Source organism: Apis florea, unplaced genomic scaffold (genome assembly GCF_048593485.1).
Source record: "Apis florea isolate Af1SG1 unplaced genomic scaffold, ASM4859348v1 contig_3496_pilon, whole genome shotgun sequence".
Lineage (NCBI taxonomy): Eukaryota > Metazoa > Arthropoda > Insecta > Hymenoptera > Apidae > Apis > Apis florea.
The window spans coordinates 3,969,934-3,992,340 of NW_028256773.1; the positions used below are offsets into that span (position 1 = coordinate 3,969,934).

General features: G+C 23.8%; 1 protein-coding gene and 2 long non-coding RNA genes across 5 annotated transcripts; 2 read left to right on the forward strand and 1 right to left on the reverse strand.

Annotated features, from left to right (window-relative positions):
- Nucleotides 1-1,673: 1,673 nt before the first annotated feature.
- Nucleotides 1,674-21,556, reverse strand: Ald1 (fructose-bisphosphate aldolase). 2 transcript variants are annotated; one of them, XM_003690630.4, is made up of 5 exons: nt 21,395-21,556; nt 5,071-5,280; nt 4,306-4,749; nt 3,549-3,902; nt 1,674-2,855 (listed from the first exon to the last, which is right to left on the reverse strand). In XM_003690630.4, the coding sequence occupies exons 2-5, from the start codon at nt 5,275-5,277 to the stop codon at nt 2,763-2,765; spliced, it is 1,098 nt and encodes a 365-aa protein (XP_003690678.1). In that variant the 5' UTR covers nt 5,278-5,280; nt 21,395-21,556; the 3' UTR covers nt 1,674-2,762. The 2 variants fall into 2 exon arrangements, with proteins under 2 accessions (XP_003690678.1, XP_012349955.1); XM_012494501.2 differs by lacking the exon at nt 21,395-21,556 and adding an exon at nt 10,887-11,496.
- On the forward strand, nt 7,293-9,027 carry LOC116415488 (uncharacterized). The gene is made up of 3 exons (XR_004226103.2): nt 7,293-7,561; nt 7,765-7,968; nt 8,562-9,027. It is a non-coding gene; the product is annotated as an uncharacterized LOC116415488 (long non-coding RNA).
- On the forward strand, nt 14,510-20,498 carry LOC147656758 (uncharacterized). 2 transcript variants are annotated; one of them, XR_015293674.1, is made up of 3 exons: nt 14,510-14,761; nt 19,849-20,050; nt 20,154-20,498. It is a non-coding gene; the product is annotated as an uncharacterized LOC147656758 (long non-coding RNA). The 2 variants fall into 2 exon arrangements; XR_015293673.1 differs by having other exon boundaries at nt 19,852-20,050.
- Nucleotides 21,557-22,407: the final 851 nt, after the last annotated feature.

The window sequence follows — 22,407 nt, forward strand, 5'->3', positions numbered from 1 at the left end:
TTAATAATATTATAATAGTAATTATTTTATTTTAAATTATTTTATATTGTATGTTTTAAAATAATTCTAACAGATTTTGAACGTGGAAATAAAAAAATAATAAATCGTTGAAAAAGAACGAGATATCGATATTTCACAAATAAACGTTTTTTATGAATCTCATGGCAATTGAGTTCATATTTGAACTTCAAGAATCACGTTCAAATATTTGCGAAAAAACCTAAAATGTATAAATTACCGATCATAAAAAACTTCTGATTCGTAATTATTCTTTCATTTCATTGTTTCTTTAATTCTGAATTTACTTTTCAATTAATAATTAATTATAACAAATAAATAAAATTATTAAAATTTTTCTCAATATTGGAAAAATCATAAATTTTATGATATTACAAAATTTTAAATAAATAGAATAATAATTTGGTTTGGTAATAATAATTAATGAATAAAAAATTAAAAATCGAAATCAAAAAAGGAAAAAATAAAATAAAATATAAATAAACCAATAAATAAATAAAACAGTAAATATATAAATGAATAAATCAATGAATGAATAAATAAAAAAATTATGAATGCATAAATATGTAAAAAAATATTTAAATATATAAATAAATAAAACAATAAATAAATATCAAATAAAGAATAAAATGAATAAATAATTTATAATATAGTTAGAACAATATTAGTAGATTAGTAAATTAATATATGAATAATTAAAGAATAAATAAATAAATCAAAAATAAATAAATATACATGTAAATAAAGCAATAAATAAATATTAATTAAAAAATAAAATACGTATAATACATATATACAAAATTATTTAATATATAACATTAAATAAATATAATATATGTTAATATATAGAATAAATGTTATAAAAATTTAGAAAAAATTGAAAGTTTTTCTTTATGTTAAAAATTTAGTTAAATTGCTGTTTTGATCTATTGCAATTTCGTTGGCAAATGATGAATACTTGTAAGGTTACAGCAAGCGTCACGAAATTCGACGAAAACAGACGTTTTTTACCGATTGTATCGAAATTGATTTTTTGAATATAATGAATAGTAACTTGTCAATTTTTTAATTTTTATTATTAATTTATTATAATATTATATAATAGTTGTATTTTTTTTTATCTGTAATTAGATTTATTGTTCTATCGTATTAATTTTCGATTTATAACTGTTAAAGTATCTTATCTACGATTTTACGCAAGAAATTGATTTTTTGAATAGAATAATTTATCAATTTTTTTATTTTTATTTTTATAACTTACATACTTGCAAAACTATTTTTATTTTATTTTTGGAAACTAAAAGTATTACTATTTTATTACCATTATCTATTTATTCACTTACATAGTCACTTATTTATGTGTATTTAATTATTTTACTATCTAATATTCAATATTTATCTATTTTTTTTTTATTTTTTATTCTTTTATTACTTATTTCTTCATTTATATAATAACTTATTTATTTTTTATTTTATTTATTTACTTAATAACTTTTATAACTTAATAAGTATAATTTCTAGATTACATTTGTAGATAAAATTCTGAATTCATATTTTGTCTATAATAATTTAAAAAATTAATATTTTAACATATATGAAATATAACTTTAAAATTATATATTTTGGGACAGGTTTGAAATAAAAAGACATGGCAATTCCCCTCCACAGTGTATTTGGTGACCTAGATTGCAATGAAAATATTAGATATAACATCGATGTACGAGATACTTTTCAATACGTTACTTAAATATCTATAATATAAGATACACATATTGTATAAGTAGATGACATAATATTACGACTTCATAATATTCGATTCATTTACTAACAAACAACATTTAATATGTATTTTTACTTTGTTTTTCTTTTTTTTTTTTTTTTTTCTTTTTTATACACGTAGAATATTATTAACGACATTGACAATATATATAATATATCTGTTTCTTTTTAGTCGTAGAGTTATACAGAATATAATAACGCGTGCGTAATTCGAATGTCACGAAATCTATTCACGATCTAAATAAAGAATCATCATCTCTTTTTGAAATTGATTTCATTCGATAGGCTCGTATGTATATACATCGATCAAATAAATCTCTCTCGAAAATTGTCGTAGCGTTCAAAACAAACGATTCTGCGATGAAAAATTCTTCGTCGTATCATCCGAAGAAAATGAATACAATAATATTGATGAAAATAAAGGAGGAAATCAAAAATAGAGCAAAAGAACAGGAAGTGTAAAAACAGTAAGAATAGTTTTTTTTTTTGACGAAGAATAGTTTTTTCCGTTTTTGTTTGTAGAAACACGACAATCGACGAAGAGAATCAACTATGATCGCTTGTTTATAATAATCCTGAGTGTTTTTAAAATTTATCTCAAAACATAATTTATTCCTCAGCTTCTGTATACTCGATTGTTAAAAATCATTGTTAAAATTCATTTCGATCATTAAAATATAATTTTTAAAAAAACACATATAAACATATAAATTTTCCGCGATAGATTAAAATTGAATCCATTCGATTTTTAAATTTAAATTTAAAAATTTAATTTTTCTCTGTGAAATATACAATTATACAGACGCTGCGTAACTGTTCTATGTTTCGAGAATTTTTCTTAAGTCTTTCTTTATTCGCTTCCTATCTTCACTGTCGGTAGTTATGTTTTTATATCGCAAACGGTGATCGACGTTAACGATGTTCGATCTAATTATCTAACCCTTATCAATATTTTAATGATTATTTTAGTACGCGTGATTCGCGACGAAAAGCGTAGCATTGCCAGCAGCTCCCATTACACCACCGCTATATTTGCCGAGTGCCGATTCGCTGTTGGCCTAAAAAAAAAATAAAAATATAATTACAAATTTGTTATTAACAAGAAATAACAATTTGTTAATTTAATCAGTATCCAATATTAAATATCTTGCTATGTTAGCATATTTATGTGCAATATAAAAAAAAATAAATGCAAAATTAGTCTATGACACTTACTATGGAAATGTTTTTTGGAAAGGAATGAAGGAGTTTAATAGACATGGGATGTTATAAAAAGAACATCATGTGCAGCTTTGCCAGTAATACTTCCAGCTTTATATTTACCTTGGCTGGCTAGACCATTTGCCTAAACAATTATTTAATGTATATACATGCAAAAAAGAGATATTAAAAAAATAAAAATAAGAAAATAACAATTGTGTAAAATTATAAATTTAAATGAAATAAAATAGGAAAAAGAATACATATAATTATATAAAAACGAAAAAAAAAAAATCGTAAAACATCCAAAAATTAAAGAAATGATAGAAAAAAAAATTAAATCAAATTCACATATATAAATAATTCATATAAATGTAATATTTTATTAAAATGTTATTCAAAAAATTATACTAAAAAAAATTAAAACAGAAAATTATTAAATTTAGTTACAATTGTTAAAAAAAATAAAATAAAATAAAATTTATTCTACTTACATCATAATACATATAATGAAGAAAATTTAAAATAAAAACACTTAGCCTTAAAATTACCTTAGCCCTCTTGATAAGCTCTTCTTGACCAGCAGTAACCTGTTCCTTCTTGCCTCCCCATGCGCGAAGCACGGAGGCTTGAAGAGCACGGCCATAGCTAAAGGTCAAAGCCCAAGGTTTGTTCGCGGGGAACTTGTTAATAGCATCTAAATTCACAGATGCCTCCTCTTCTGATTGACCGCCACTGAGGAAAGTGATTCCAGGTACTGCAGGTGGAACGGTACGCAATAAAGCGGTCACAGTAGCTGCTGCGATTTCCTGAGGTGATGCTTTATTTGGACAACTCTGTCCTGGTGTTACCATGTTCGGTTTCAAAAGAGTTCCCTCAAGATACACATGATGATCACTGAGTGCCTATAAAATATGATCAAATTTTAATTATTACATAAAAAGTTCTACAATTAAATCACTAATAATTAATGAAATATCATAAAATAAACTGATGATATTTTTTAATTCTTTATATTATATTTTATATATAAAAAATATTCTTTCACATAAGTGTTGTTTATTGTTATTCTTATTTTTAGGAAAAATATGAAACTATGTTACATTGAAAAATTCGAATTTTTGTTCTAAATAAACAAGAAATGTATTGATGTTTTGCAATTTATAATATAATTGATACTATTTTATAAATATAAAATGATATATAAGTTATTATTGTAGATCATTGTTATTTATTTATTTATACAATTTTCTGTGCAAGAGATCAATATCATTGCGTGAAACGAACCAATATGCACTTTTCTCTCACCTTATACACGGCAGCCAAAACTTCTTCCGTGACTTGTTGACAACGGGCAAGATCATGATCACCATCAGGTAAAATCTCAGGCTCGACGATTGGCACAATCCTAGCACTTTGACAAATAGAAGCGTAACGAGCCAAAACATTAGCATTTTCCAAAATGGCCAATTTGCTGGGACAATCCTTTCTGATTTTTAGCACGCATCTCCATTTAGCGAATTGACATCCATCTTTCTTGTATTGAATACAACGAGCTTGAAGATTGTCGAGACCCTGCGTAGTGGTTTCTTCCTCGGTACCAAATAATGTTACTACACCTGTGTCAACCTTGATACCTGGCAAGATATTACGTTGTTTCAACAATTCGACGAATGGTGTTCCATCATCGGCCTTCTGATACAAGGTCTCGTGGAATAGAATAACACCAGATATATGCTGGCTGATGACATCCTTTGAAAAAATGAAAAAAATTATTAAAATTATTATTAGGAGATATTATTTTTAAATAATTGAATATTCTAACTTTAAATAAAAATTTAATATTAATAATTGATTTTAGAATTTCATTTGGATGTAATAAAATATAATAAAATAATATTGGATATAATAAAAGTAAACTTATATATATAAAATAAAATATATTGATAATCATTTTACTTTACTTTAATTATTAAACAATTGCTTTTTTTTTTGCCTAAATATTTGATTGAACTTTCTGATTTGAACAGGATTCTTTTGCAATACTTCATTATATAATAAAAAAAATTGTACCTTAGCGCTGGTAAAAAGAAGTTGTCTGTATGCTCTGCGATTGTCCTCAGTATTTTCAACATTGATGTCTTTTAGACGCTTGCCGATCGTTGTGGTCGATTCATCCGCAGCGAGGATTCCTTTTCCGGGCGCAACAATTTGCTGGGCGATGCTCTTCAATTCTTGTTTCAACTCAGGTGTGAGCTTATCGTACTTTTCTGCAGCCATTGTCTACAAAACATGTTCCATATTAAAAAAAGAAACTTTCGAAAAAAATTCATTCAAGAAATATCGGTCTTTCGAAAAAAGCAATTAAATAATTTTTTTTTGTAAAGAAGATTAAAAGATAAAAATTTTAATTAATGAATCAGAATAATGAAATGCAAGAGAAAAACTTTGTTCTATTCGGAACATAATTAATAGATAAATTGTAACAACATGATTAATGGGAAAACCAACTATCTTCTTAGAGATCATTATTACTTTATAATTCGAATTTTTAATATATTTTTAATATATTTTTAATATTTTAATATATTTTTAATATCTTTTTTATATATTTTTAATATTTTAATTATTTTTAATATATTTATTAAATTCAACAGATATTCTCTTTAAAGAAAAATGTTAAAACTTAACATTTTTGAAAAGAATAATAAAAGCATTAATAAATTGTTTATAATATATATATAGATTTTATAGCTAAATAATATAATAAAAAATATAATAGAAAAATAATTTAAAAAATCGCATAATATCTTTCAACTATAATCTTTTCATAAAAGCATATTATTTATTGAATTCGTGGGAAAAAGAGGTTAGAATTTTAAGTGCAAAGACCCTTCCTAGAGTGCTTTCATCTTTTAAAGCAAGTCTTTCGATGCGCAGGTATTGTGCACATGAAATATCAAATGTCCACTAAGGTTTCCGTAGCGTAATTGAATTTCACAATGGCCCATTAATGTCAATATTTCATAAAAAGAAAACGTTAGTCTGACCTATTTCTGCGCTTTCATTCGTTCTATCACTTTGAACTAATAGACTAATATATTCGTAACTAATATGATGAAAGAAAAATCATCAATGCATGCCATTTAATATTATATTAAGAAATTTCATAATACACTTTGATTAATCATATTAGATTTGAATGATTAAGTTCATAATTATAAATTAATTTTTTGCAATGAATTAATTTTCAATTAATCAATTCAATTCTCATTAGTGGTGTAATAAATATACTTATAATATAAATCTCTAAATAACATCCTTTTAAATCAGTGATAAATAAATTCCAAAATTATATTAGTCTCGATTATTAATTGCTTTCGTAATTAGATTAATATTCATAAATTTATAACCCGTACCATAGCTCGTACTAAAATAATATTCCAGCGTAAAATCTTTTCTTTATATATAATCATTTTTAAAGAGATCATTTTTTGTATTCTTCAAAATGAAGTTGACTTGTAAATCTTTGCAAACTATTTATAACACTATTTGCTATTATATTTTTAATTAAATACTTTTTATCTAAAATCATGTAAAACATAACAATTATTATTTATACATATTTCACAGATTTATATCAGAATATTTAAAAAAAAAAAGTAATAACTATTTCAACAGTTATTTTCTTTTTCCATAGTAACTAATTTGAAAATATTCAACTTAATTACAAGTTTTCGCAAAGTTATAAAACGATAATTTTTTATCCGAAATTAACTTCATGATCAAATGTAGTAAAAAACATAAGATATAAATTGAAATATAAATTTAGAGATAAATTGTTATAATATATTTCATAATTATTTTTATTTAATAATTATTTTCTATATATTATAAGTTATAAATAATAATCTAAGAATACATTCATTTTTACGTTTTTAATATACTCATTTTAATGTATCATTCTTGCAATAACACACAGAAATAAAGAATGGCACATTTTTCAAAATTGTTCATTAAGATATTCATAGGTTATGTAATAAAATTAATTACATAAATATATAATTCAAAAAAATATTAGAAAGAATATTTATGAATTTTTTTACAATGTTTTATATGATGTAAATATAAAAAATCAAGCTAAATTTAAAATCTGTGCATACTATTATAGTTAATAAATATATTAAATATATTTTATAATATTACTATATAATATTGTCGTACCTAAATTTCCAATGAAGTAAATTATCATTTTAAATTATCTATCTTAATATAAGATATTATAAAAACACTCCAAAAACGATTAATATAATCAATATTCTCGAACAACAAAATTAAAAACGACCAATAATTTAATATTAGTTTATTGACAAAATACTCTAGCGACGAAACAGTGAACCATTTATCTCACTAAGATGTAACGTGCAATATGTTGAACATTAATCTCTATCTAGAAAAGATAGTGTCTAAGGAATAAATTTGTGAGGACAAGCAAATGGAGAAGTTCGCTGGAATTGTCACGAAAAATAGATAGATAGTCATCCATAAATGGAATTCGCCAAAAGTATGGTTTTTATTTTAAATTTATTATTTTATGGGGATATATTACTATTAAGATTGAAATAAAAGAGTTAATTTGATATACATTTTATCCTAGTGAAATTGAATTCTATATTTCTTTCTATAATCTTTGAATTGAAAAAAATCATAATATACAAATAAAAAAATGTGAAAATTTTATTCAATTAACGTTATGAATATTTGTAGGTCGACATTGAAATTCTTGCATTAATTATTGCAACTGTGAAAACTGCGATAAAGGGAATAAAACTACGCTCTATTGAGTCAGTTTGTTATTGAAATAATCGATAAAGTAAAAATAACATTAAAATGGAAGGAGATTTTTATAAATCCAAATATTATATTCCTGATTTTTTTTGGATTTGAAGGTTCTTAATGGATTATTGAATAGTAAGTCTAAAAATAATAAACATTTTTAGATTGAATATAATAATGTTCAAATTTGAATTTTTTAGAAAATATTTACAGAAATAGTTGAAAAAAAAATAAATTAAATATTTGATTTTTTAAATCAAGATAAAAATAATATATTGAAATTAAAACGTGACAATATGATACGAGATAAAATGTAGAATAAAAGGATTAAATGTTATATAATAAGATAAACCGCAAATCTTTAGACGTGTATCTTACATAGAATTATCATAAATTGATTTTTCTTGATCTTAAGGAATTAGAATTAATATATCGCAAAAAATATTATATATGATATATGATAATGAATTCTGGAAAATTCACGAATTTTATTACTCTTAATAATTATTAAATTATTTTTAAGAGGATAAAAGTTAAAAATATGTACTCTCTTTTATGTATTCTCATTTAATAATTAAAAAACAAAAACCAATTATATCATCTTTGAACTAAATAATAGATAGAAAAAATTAAACTTAGTCTTGCGTATGATATCATATTATTTTTTACAATTGTGCAAAATAATATCTTTTTGCCCCAATTCTAAAGTAGAACTTTTCTTCTTTCAGAGTATCCTTACCATCTCCGTAAAGGTATAAACTAAATGATGCAGACGCGAGTTAAAGATCGATAAAATGGCTACAATGAGTCTCCATTCAATAGACATCGTAAACAAGCGCCGCGCGCGCGTACACAAATTATCATAATGATATTACAATCTCAATTAACAGATTGTCGACATCGTAAATCAATTTTTTCTTCTCTTTACATTGTATTGATTTACGATAATCTTAAATCTCTCAAAAAAGATATATATATATAAATAAGCAATATACTTAAAATTTTATCTTTTTAAAATTTTTCAGATTTCAATTTTCACTTTTTTTTAATTATTTTTCTTTAATCATCAATATATAATATAACTTAAAAATCAAGGAAATTTTAAATGATAATTATAATGATAAAATTTTAGAAATTGCATTATTAAGGTAAATAAACTCAGAATCTAATAAAAACGGTTTATTAAGCTGAAAATTTTAAACGAGATTTCTACAAATAATTTTTACAAAAAATTATCTTAACTAAATTTGACTCCCTCTTTTCCCAACAAAGATTAAGATTTAGTTAACAGGTTTTTTAAAAATCCGCACTATACATCATACTCAAAAAAAAGAAAAAAAAAGAGGTAGAAAGGGGAAAAAAATGAAAAAAAAAAGAGAAAGGGAAACGAGAGAGGGATCGCACAAGAAAAGAAATTAAAATCGATAAAACGGTACACAATGGCCAACATTGAGTTCTTTGTTGCTACCTTTATCTTTCCCTAGCATCTTGGTCTTGAATAAAATCAATTTATCCTATATATAAAGCAATATGATTTTCTTGAAACTTTATATAATGCCGACTTCTAACAACTTATACCATATCATTAATAATCACAATAAAAATAATAATTCTGTTAAATTGATACGAAATTAATAGTGTTTTACATCAATACATTAAACAGCATTGATTTCAAATAACATATGATTTCATTATGATGAATAGAATATAGATTTTTATCAAATTACAACATGGTTAAATATTCAATAATATATTAGTTCTTCTTGATTAAAATATTTAGCATTTTCTCATTTTTTAAGATTATATTGATATTTTGAGTTCTCTAAATTTTCTAATTTTTAAAATAAATTAAAAACTATTATATGTTTTTTAGAGATCAATATCTTTTATTTTTCCTTATAAATAGAAATTTCAATTTTCACATATATTTCAAAATATATATGGGATATATATATATATATATAAATGGGATGTTTTAATTAAAGACAGAATTATAATTTTTAGGATAGATAGTATAATATCTTGTTATAGTTTTTAGATTAAATGCTATATTTTTTTATATTATTATGTTATTAATTTTTAATTAAATTTAGTACAAATTGTATGAATTAGATACATAATAATAAAATGTCGTTATTTGTTTTTATGATGTAATTGAGAAATAATGAAGCATATCTATGTATTTATCTAATAATATTTTTGACCTCAGATTAGAATCAAAATCGGGTAATTTGCAAAACAGAACCTATATTAGGAATTCTAATTCTAATAAATAAAGATAAAATATGTATTTTTAAAATCTATGAATAAAACTATAATTAGGCATACAAATTTTCATACACTGTCTTAGAAAGCAATTTACATAAACCTAAAGTTCTAATTTTAATGAAAATTTAGAGAGTATAATGGAATATGCATGACTTAACCTATTATAATCTATGTATATTCATATATTTATATTCATAAATATTCGTTAAAAACAGAATTTATTGATATGACACAGCTTATTATTTAAATTAATGTACGATGTATAAAAATTTTTATTATTGAGTGTATCTTTTTGCACTTGATAGAAAAGAAAGATTTTGAAAAGACGTTGCATATCGAATCCAGTCAGCTGATAAATTCTGATTTAGATAAATCTGATAGTTTAACAAATTAATAATTTTCATGATAATATTACAAATATAATCATATTAATCATATTTCTATTTAAAGATAATAAAAAAACTTTTTATTTAAAAATGAAGATATCAGTGTTCATTATGAGAGTTGTGAAATTAATAGTTTATATACATACATTCAACATATGTATTTATAAAAACATATGTTTCATGATATAAAATTTATTTTCATTTTATAAATTAATTTTTTTTCTTTAAGAAAAATAATATCAATTTACAAAATTTAAAAAATTTATCAATTTAATAAATTATTATAATTAAACTTATAAATTATATAATTTATATATTTTACATAATTGCATAACAATTAAATATTCAAAAATCGTGATCTCATGAATTCTATAATCTAAATCTCCCATAATCACTTACCTGTTCTAAACATATGATTCTTGTCCTGATTCAATCCAGATCGCAAATAAATTTTCGGATTTCGCGACTCGTATTACAATCACACGTATGTACAAGAGCAATAAATATAATATAATCCCAATAATAATAATAATGATAATAATAATAATAATAATAACGGCAATAAATATGTTCTCTTTGGTATTATTCAGTCCTCTAAATATATTTTGTTCAATTTTCAAAAAATCGATTTTTTGTTCCTCTTTTTCTTCAATCTTTTCAACGTTTTGCTTGAATATAATGATTGTTACACCCTTATAATATCACCGACAATACCGATACGAGATTATAAATATTTAAGAGAGTAAAAGTGACCGGAGAAGACGAAAAAAAGTAAACGAATCGTTGGCGACACAACGCGTTCTCGGCTGACGAAACGATGTTGGATGTCCCGTCGGGTCCAGCCGAGAGGACCCAATTTATCTATTCGACTACATCTTTACGGATCGTCGAAGAGCGAACAGTACTTGGAGCGCGTGTCTCGTGCGAGCACGAGACGACGACTGGCTTTATCCGGCTAGTTCGCCCCGTCCAAGAGGCGGCAGGGGTACCTGGCTGCAGTGCAGTGTCGTAACTGCAAAACAGGGGGGTAGTTGCTACACTCTCCCTCTTTCTCTACCCTTGCTTCCAGACCTCCGTCATCCTCTAATTTCAAATTCCGCACTGTCTTCCTTCTACGCGTATATACATAACCCTATCTCTTTCACGCTTGCCTATATTCCCATATTTATCCTCTTTGTCTCATCTTCGACTAAAGCTCCCTCTGTTAACATTGTCTCTCCCTTAGCCAACTGCCCTTCTTTTTTCCATCGAGTATAGTTATCTTTCTCTCTTTTTCCTTCTCTGTTATCTTCTTTGTTCCACCTGCAACAAAGTTCACTTCTACCGGCATCGTTGTCTCATCCATTGGCGAACTATTCTTCTTTCCATCGACTATAGTTGTCTTTCTCTTTCTATGTGCGCACATAGCTATCTCGCTTTTTCACTATAACCCCACCCCTTCCAATTTCGTGGCTATATCGCTATCTCACTTCTAACCACTGTTCAACCGCCTCTTTCCTTATCCGCTCGACAGCCTGCCGTCCATAGCAGCATGGAACGAGGGAGTGGGCTAGCCGCAATGCAGCACGCGCAGACGTTCTCGAGGCTACACGCCTGTATTATCCCCCTGCGCACCCTGAATCCGTGACCTGAGACATCGGTATCGGTGGATGCAAGGAACCTGTGTGCGCCGTTTGGGGTAGACGTTCCTTTCGCCTTCAAAGCGTACGGTATAGCTAACGAGCGTGGGATTGTTGTATACTTGTGTGAGATAATCACTCTTGCAGATCTTCATTTGCAAATTTTCCAACTTCTGATAGAAATTCTGACTGATTCAGAACTTATATTTTTTCTATTTTAATTGTTACTAGCATGTACGATTTTCAAATCATTATATCCTAAATATTTAGAATAGAGATTGCTTAATTCTAATAATTCTATTGACAAATATATAATGCATATCTGATTGTGCTTTCTATCTTTATAAGAAGTCCGGAAATAAAGTCAAAGTCCTTTTATATATTTGGATATTATAGATTCATTTTTACGGTGAATATACTAAGTTAAAAAAAAAAAAATTTAATATAACCTCTCTTTTATTAAAATTCTATATCCAAAAACAATAATATCAAATTGTAATAACCCTTCAATTATATTAAAAAATAATATTGGAAAAATTTTTGTCTATCTCATAGATATAATACGATATCTCATAGATATCGATTATCATAAAATAATAATTTTAGTAGCTTTTTAATCATGAATGACTTTTCAAATTTGATTAATCTCGAACGGACGAAATTTTAATCCACCCGATAGATTAATTTTCAACTTCAATCCATCTCCAAGATAAATTTTCCACGATCATCTTACGGTACGAAGATGTACGGTACGATAGTTCTAAAAAGGGATAACCCGTTCCTAGGAACCCGTTGAATAATCGAGGCGCGGTTCGCTCCGTCATGACCCCCGCCATTTACAATTTCGAGCAATCTCCGATCGCTGAAGCGATTACGTAAAACCGAGGGAAAACGAATATTCCGCGATCGATGCAAGGATTGATTATCGCAATTTTGCCCTAGTCACGATCGAGTTTTCGCTAATTTGTCGAGGCTGAACACGCTCTGTTCGAGATTAACTTTGGTGGAAAATCGAGATTTAACAAAATTCACTGTGGATAGATCAATGGATTCTATAAATAATGTATTTTCACATACATATGAGTGGATGAATCATATAGACAATTCATTAGCCAAATGAAGCAATGATAACTCTGATATAAGTTGTATAGTTGGAAAGTTACATGAATGATGTTACGATTATTTAATGAGTTTTGAGAAAACAAATTTGATCGTTAATATCGATTAATTAAGTAATCTTTTTTTGAATGATTTCTAGATATCATTATAGTATAGTGCATATATAGTGTTTTTTTTTTGGTTTCAATATAAGATTGAATAATATATCAGGTTTCCTTGAAAGAAATATTATGATTTATACAAATAATTCTTAATATATTATAATAAACATTGAATAAATGTTTAAAAAAAATCTATGATATCATATAATTCTTATCATTAGAAGAAAATTTCTTTTTTCTTTATAATATTGAATTGATATTATAAAGATGATATTTATTTTGACTTTCAATTCTCAAGATAAAAGCATAAACCTAGTATTAATCAACATCAATACAACAATCAATTATAACTTTATAATTTTTTTCCAAATATGTTTATAATTTATACTAATATTTTTTAATATTTCATTTCAATTATGGAAGAGAATTTCAAAAAAATATTTAACATTTGTTTTCATTAGAATTACATACTAATGTATCAAATAATTCATTAATCTTTCTATAATATCTTTTATTTTATTTTTTTATGATATTTCATATTAAAAATTTTTCATCATAAATATTTTCTTAACTTTAAAAGACATTATGAAATTGAATAAATATTTCATTAATGAAAGTTTGGAATTCAATGAAAGTTTTTGAAATTTATTTAAAAAATAAAAGAAAGACTGAAATAATTTGTAAGATCCTAAAGAATAAAAAAGAGAAATATTTTAAAAAAAAATTAAAAGACCATTGTTTTATGTACATTATATTTGTTTTAATATTAATGATTAAATACAATTGGTCATAAAAATGTCCAATCATATTAAATATTTTACATAAAATTATGTTAATGAAAAAAGTTAACTAAAATTTATCCTACAGTGATATTTTAATAGTTTGAAAAACAGTTTTTAAAATTTTTGAAACCTCTGTGTTTTCCAAATAGTTTTCATAATATAATATATATTAATATATATAATTTAATATATTTAAAAAAATCATTTATTAATAACATTCTAAATATTTTAAAGAATTATATTGAAAAATTAGGTTAAGATCATATTTAAAGAAATATTTAAAGTTAAATTATCATAAATTAAATCAAAATATCTTCTTCATTGCAAAGAAAGCGAATAATCATCACAATGAATTATTTTTAACTTTCACTTTTTTTCTCTTCTTATTTTTTTTTAAGTAGTTTCTGAATAGTTGTCGTGGGAGAAGTCGCTCCTTATTTTGGAAAACATTTACAATTTACTTACACACAATGGAAAAAGCTCTTAAAGAATGCATGGAAATGAAAGTCACGCTTCAGGAAAAATACGGCAACGAGACGTGTAGATAAAAGTTTTTTAATCGTATAAATGATAAAGAAGCCGCTGCTTTACTAAGGTTTGGAAGGTCTGAAAATTTTACTGGAACCACAAACGAATTTTCAACAATTTAACAGGTATTATATATATATATATATACCTATATATCGTATATTGTACACATCATTGAAATTTATCGAATTAAGAAGTCGCAGTTCGGAATCTTCTTTTCTTATAACCTCCTTTTATTCGAAATATATCTTTTATTAGTCATTTTTGTGTAAGCCTCATGGATTTATATAGAAATAGGATTAATTTCAATAATACAGAGACTCTACAAAACCAGATATCTGAATTAAATCTATCAATTTAAAGGTTAGAAATTTTCTAGCATCGTAATTTGTATTAGCTCATCAATAAAAGTTGATACGTAATAGATTTGTATTTATTAAAATAAATATTTGTATTTTAATATTTTTCTCATTTATTGATAATACTTAGTTAATAATGAACACTTTTTAATAATAAAGATAATACAAAAATTCTTTCCAGTTCAAAATATTTTTATTAACATTTATATTTTATATAATCTTTATATATTTATATAATTATATATTAATAAAAAACTTATTAGAATATCTAATAAAGAAGTTATCTTATTTATTTTATCTTTATTTATTTTATCTACAATTAGAAAGTTTTATAAAAATTTAAAGTATTATTTATTTTATTCTAATAAAAATTGCAAATTTCAAATAAATTAATAACAAATGTATCAAATAACGATAATTCTGTTGGATTTAAAAAATATTTGGAAAATAAATTTTAAATTTTTTCTTAAAGAAAAAAGTATTGTATATACCTATAAATCTTGATTTTGATAATAAAAATTAATTGATCATAAAATATTCAAAATTATTATCGAGATTATATTTAAAGTATTATTTAGATTTCTTAAAATATATAAGAGTTAAAATCAATATAAAAAAAATCTATTTTTCAATTTTGAAGTATCTTTGAAAGTTTCTAATCGAATTCTAACCTATATATTTGATTCCATTTCTAGCTATAAATTAAATAGATACAAATAAATAAAGACTAAATATTGGCACATATCGCGCAATAGTTGAATCCAAATACGAAATCAATTTATTTATATTCTTTTGAAAAATACTTATGATAATAATTCGACTGTGATATGAAAGCAAATTCCTTATGACAAAAATGTTACCAAACTCCATGTAACAAAATTACATTTAATGAAATTCATAGAATTTCCATTTCAGATAAAATTTCAAAATGCATATATTGAAAATGAATATTTGTAAATTTTTTTTTTCTCTCTTTAACTTTATACATTTAAATATTTACAATTCGAATGTTTTTCCCTATATTTTTCCCTATATTTTTCCCTATATTTCAGTTTTTCTCTTCATTTCATTTCTTTATGTTTGTTAGATTGATTGATTTATTTTTCACGTGCAACTTAAAATAATCATCGCCATTTAATATTGTTAGCATCATATTGTTTAGTGCGAGTTATGAATAGATAATGAAATGACTTGAACGGCTATAACATTTCGAAGGCACGTGATAGCAGCGCAATTCATGCTTAAAATGTATTTCGTTACTTCACACTTGGCATAAGTGGACAAAAGTTTAAGCTATTAATGAGACTGTCTCGAAATTTCCATAGTATACATTTAAAATGCATTTTTGTTACCTAATAATGTTATAATGTTCTTAATGAAATTATTTCGATATAATATTAGTTTATTAAAAATTTTTATCGAGATAAAAGATCAGGAAAATTTTTACTAATTTATTTAAAATACTTTATATAATATTTTTAAAACGAAATGTTTTTATATAATGTAATAATGCGAATAAATTAAAATTTTTTATAAGGAATTTATACACTAATAAATTTTCTAGAAGAAAATTCAATTAAAGAATTCAATTAACGCATTCATTTTTGTCATCAAAAAATTGAATTATATGAATCACTGCTTGAAACAATATATAAAGGATTTTTATATTAAAAATGAATTATAAAAAGAAATTATAAAAAAAGAAAAATAATTTGAAAAATTTGTGTTTAATATCTATGAAATTTAAATTAATTTATTCCTCCGTAGAGATAAATTATATATAATAAAAATCTAAAATATAAATATAAAATAATATAATTAAAAAACTAATAATCGATATTATAAATAAAAATTATTTTAATATTTTTTAAATATTTTATTTCAAATTGAAATGAAAAAAAATAATAAATATCGTAGATAATAAAAAAGAATCGAAGAAAAAAATTTTGTTCGATTTACGTAAAATTTGTTTTTCTCTGAACAAAATAACATCCAACATAAATTCTACGCGTCAAATTTAACTCTGAAATAAACAACGACTATATTATATAATCTAATTTTAACTTTTGTCAAAATATGATATTAAAATTCTTCCACGATTTCTGATAAACTCCAAAAAAAATTTATGTATCAACATTTTAAATATTTTTTCATATGATCAATGATCAGTTCAATGATAATGTAATTTTTACAATTCTACGTTATTAAGGTAAAGCATGATAAGACTGTTTATAAAGGGAAAACAGAATGTGATAATTAAGAACGTGCAATCTCGTTTCTCGATAAAAAATGCCCCTCGTGTATTGCTATTATGTTATCAATTGCGATTCATTGACCCGTATCTCCGCTATCTTGTCTCTAAGCTATCTTGGTTATCTCGTAATCACTAACCATCAATGTATAACCACTTAGAAACTTCATCAGACCAGAAATATATATCCTTTAACCGCTTTGGAGATCAATGATGTGCAGTATAAATTTGAATCCAATAATTAAGGACGCGTTTTTTTTATCTAAAATATATATTTCTTGAGATCAATAAGTTGATTAAATTAATTTTGTTCGATTGACTGCATGGTTTGCCAGAAATAAAATATCTAATTATTATCCTTATCGATATAAAGATATTCATTATTCGAGTAGAAACAATGCACTTGCTTAGAAGTTATTTTTTTAAAGATTAATTAATATGATTTTTATTTTATATGATTTTTACATTTTTTGTAAAATGTTTGAATATACAAATTTGTAGGCAAATTTCATTATTTAAATAAATATACATATCTGTATTTTAATTGTATAATTTAACAATTTTTTTAAAATAGAAAATTTAAGAAATAAATGTCATAATAACAAATTATGCATTTTATTTAGCAATAATAGATATATATCATAATATTTATAATCGTTTTTTATATCAATTAATACATGAAAATAATTTTCAAGATATATTAGTGCAGATGCGAGTTGAATTTTTAATCATTTTTAATTATTAATTTCATAAAAACATCAAGTGTAAGAAAAAAAATTTTATCTCTAATATTTCCAAGCCTACTAATATAATTATGAACTTATGTATATATGAATAAATGATATATAAAATATCTATAATATTATATAATATTATCTATTATAACAAACTTGTAAAAAATTTTTATAGTTTCTAAAAATAGAATTTAAATCATCAAACTTATATATTTTCTGAAGAAAGAAACAAATGATATTAAAGAACTTTTGATATTAAATTCCATAATATGGAAATTTGAAGCTTTCCCACGATTTTACGAGAAATTTATACATTTAACGCAAATTTTCTAATCCCGGCCACTAAAAAAGTCATCTACGCAACAAGCCTAACTTGTCGGCAGGCGGTCAATAACGTCAGCAAAATTTTGCTGTGGTTAATCGGTAACGGATAAACGAGCACGCCTGCGCAACGTGTCCATTCTCGTCTGACTTGTAGTATTCAAAAGTGGTAAACGTCACGACGAAGCGCACCTGGCGGTGACTGTCGGCGTGAATCTGCAGTCCACCTAATGCGCAATGCAGTCTGTAAAGTGTGCTCTTCCTGTACTTTTCGAGTCTTTAAAATTACAAAGTTAATTAGTGAGTCAAAAGAAAGAGAACAGAAACTATCATAAAATCAACTATCCGATTTGTGCTGAAGATTAATTGAAACATGACGTCAGAGTGCGTGACGCCGTTGTAACGCGTCGTTAGTCAAAAACGTTAACACGTGATGTGCAACATCCGGATATCGAATCACGTATTTTTCACGTATTTTTCACGTATTTTTCATGTATTTTTCACGTATTTTTGAGATATTAAGTTTAAAAGATTAAGATTAAGATCACATTTGCGATTGATTAAAATTTTAATTTTGAAATTAATTCAATTTATTTCTGTTTGTATTAATTATTTAAAATTAATTAAAATTAATAAATTAATAATTCGCGATTTTAGATTCTCGATAAATATAAGTACGTTATTGAAAAGATTGTGTGATTTATAACATGATATTCTATAATTCTTTTAATAAAAAAGTTTTAAAAATACTGTAATAGCATGTAATAAAAGGTTATCATATCGTAGTTAACTGGATATATGGTTTGATTAAAGAGATTTCTTTATTATTTTTCTATTTTTTCATACTTCTTTGTATTGATATTTAATTATGAATAAGTGAATTGTTCATATGGTGTGTATTATAAGATTAAAACTTTGTGATGATTATTATTTTTAAAAATATAAAAATTTTAAAATAAGTAATGAAAATGTCGATGAAAATATTAATAATTAAAAAATGAAAGTAATAAAAGATAAAATAAAATAGTAAAAATAGTCAAAAACAAAAATTTAAAAAAAATAATGTTGAAATAATTCGTTGTGTTACCAGGATAAAATAACAATTATGAAAGTTAATATTACATTTAATATATTTTGTTATATATATTTCAATTTATAATAAGTTACAAATTATTAATACAATGATTATTATTATGTTTGAATGATTTATTTAATGTTACATATGTATACAAGTGTGCAATTATGTGTGAAGTTATATATCTAATAAATTCAACAAAATATATAATTTTTTAATTCAATAGGTTATTTTAATAACAATAATATTAATAATCGCACATCTAATAATAATTTATCATTGATTTTTAAAAAAGCATTTCTTTTTATTTCATCAAATATGAATCATAATCAGTCTTAAAATATTTGTAAAATATTGTAAAAATATTATAATATTTGTAAAAATACAAAATTAAATTCATTTTTTTTTTTGTATAGTAATTCAATCAAATATTTCACAAGAAAAAGAATATCTATAATTATCTTATAATTAGCAGATGTGAATGTGCGAATTAGAATAAATGTTACAAACAAAATTTGATACGGAAAGGCGCTAAACATATATATAAAATCTTATGATGAAACTGGTTATTTGCCAAAGTATTATTCCTATTTATGGGACGAAAGAATGTATGATGAAACGCCCGTAAAAAAAAAATGACACGTGTATAATAGTATAATTAATTAATATAATTAGTAAGTTGTATTCATGTACATGTACAGTAGATGCATTTCACGTGTTTACTATTACTAATTTTTTATTCCACATATAATATTTTATCTATCAAAATCTTTCTAGGAATTATACAGTACAATAGATTGCCGGATTGCATAAGTTTTCATCATAATTAAACAATGCTTGTAAACAACTAATCTAATTCTATCTAACCTACGAATATCATTGATCATAATTATTAATTCTATTCAATGAAACGACCAAATTAAATCGTCATTGGAAATAACAGAAATAAATATCGAAAAACTATGATACAAAGTTAGACGTAATTTGAATATAAGATTTAGAACAAGCAAATATAAACTTAGAAGTATGAAAAATCATATATACATACAACATATAAATTATATATGAATATAATTATAATGAAAAATTTATTATATAAATAAAAGAATTTTTAAATTCCAATATTTTTTCTATTTATTATATTATATAACAAAATAACAATAATTGAAAAGAAATTAATATTTTCACTATTATAACAGATATATATTATTGGTTTAGAGGTTATATTGATAATTTAACATGAAAAGATTTATTCCAATAATCCTGAATGTTTAAATTTTAATTATTCATTAATAATATTATTACATATAAAATATTTTTATACATAATTTAATATTCTTAAAGTTTCAAATTTTAAAATACATATATTCTTATCGTTATTGAACACAAAATATGTACATCTTAAAGTATTCTTTACGAGACTTATTATACTTAAAGAATCACGCAACAAAATATAATTAAATGAAAGTAGCTTTCTCCTATATTCATTTATTTATTCTTCTATAATTCATGTTTTGAATAATATTATATTAATACATTTAAATTAAAACTGAAATAATTTTTTATAAATAGAATTTAATAAAAAATAATAAAAATATAATTAGAAATATATAGTTTTCATTTAAATATCATTAAATAACATTACTTAATAATACTTAAGTTATAAATCTCATTTGAATTTATAAAACAATATGTATATATGTATATATACATATACATATATAAACTTGATGTGTACGTGAATGTTTATAAATTTAAGATAGCAAAATGCAGCTTTTTAAAAATTTGAATATAAAATATAAAATATTATAATTATATAAAATGATATTATTTTAAGATACACTGGGTGTCGACCAAATGTCAGTCAAGGTCGAATCCCACTGTAGGTCAAATATCAGTTTTCATATCAATTTCCCGATATGAAATAATAAATGAAATTCAATAAAAACGCGTGGCACTTTTCACTTCAATTTTTAATTTGAATTATTTATTTAAAAACACGCATAAACATAACTTACCTTATATCGACGAGATGATTTCTAGCTCGAAATGCGTATACGTAAATCGTACGATTTGCTGGTTGGAAAGTGACTGAGGTAAGACTAGGCTATTCATTGGTTTCAAAGTCTGATACAGAATAAATGGCGCAAGCGCACTCTTTCACATAACTGCAACGATTCTCAACTTTCATTTGAATGATCGTTTTTATAAACGACGTAACTGATGTAAATATAGAATTAAACTCTACGGATAATTCATTGATAAAAATACTTTTTTTATAAGTGTTATTTTTCGTTTTATATACAGAAAAAATTATATTTGATGCAATTTGTATTTTACATATTAGAAAATTTCTTTTATTTTTTTGACAAATGTTTGACTATTATTACTATAGGTTGTACAAATACATGTAATATTTAAAATTAGACAAATACTTATACAATATGTCTAAAATTAAATTATTTCTATAAACAACTAGCGATAATACGTTTCAACTTAAAATAATGAAATACTTCCATTATATTTTGTAATATCTTCCAATAATAACAAATTAATACAAGTTACAAAAGTAAATTTATATTAAATATTATATTTATATTAATTTTATATAATATATCAAGCATATATACGCATAATATTCATTCAATAAATAAATTAAAATATTATGTATCCTTGTATAATATATTTATATTTATTTTTTATATTATATATTTTATATTATATATTTTTTTAATCAAATGTATACTCAAATGAATCAAATGTAAATTTTTGAAGTACCATTGAATAAATTGTTCTATAGCTACGACAATATCGAGCACATATGTTGATGATTCGATATATAATGCTTAAAAGAATAAAAGAACGTGGTTGGTGGGGATCCATGGAAATGACGCTGTATCGACCACTAGTGAGATAAATTTTCTAGCAACGTACGACCCAACTCTCACGTATTATCGCGGAAGCCTCCAATTGAGAATCCCTGCTTTAGAGGTCAATCAAGGGCACCTTGTACGACATTCATCGAATTTAC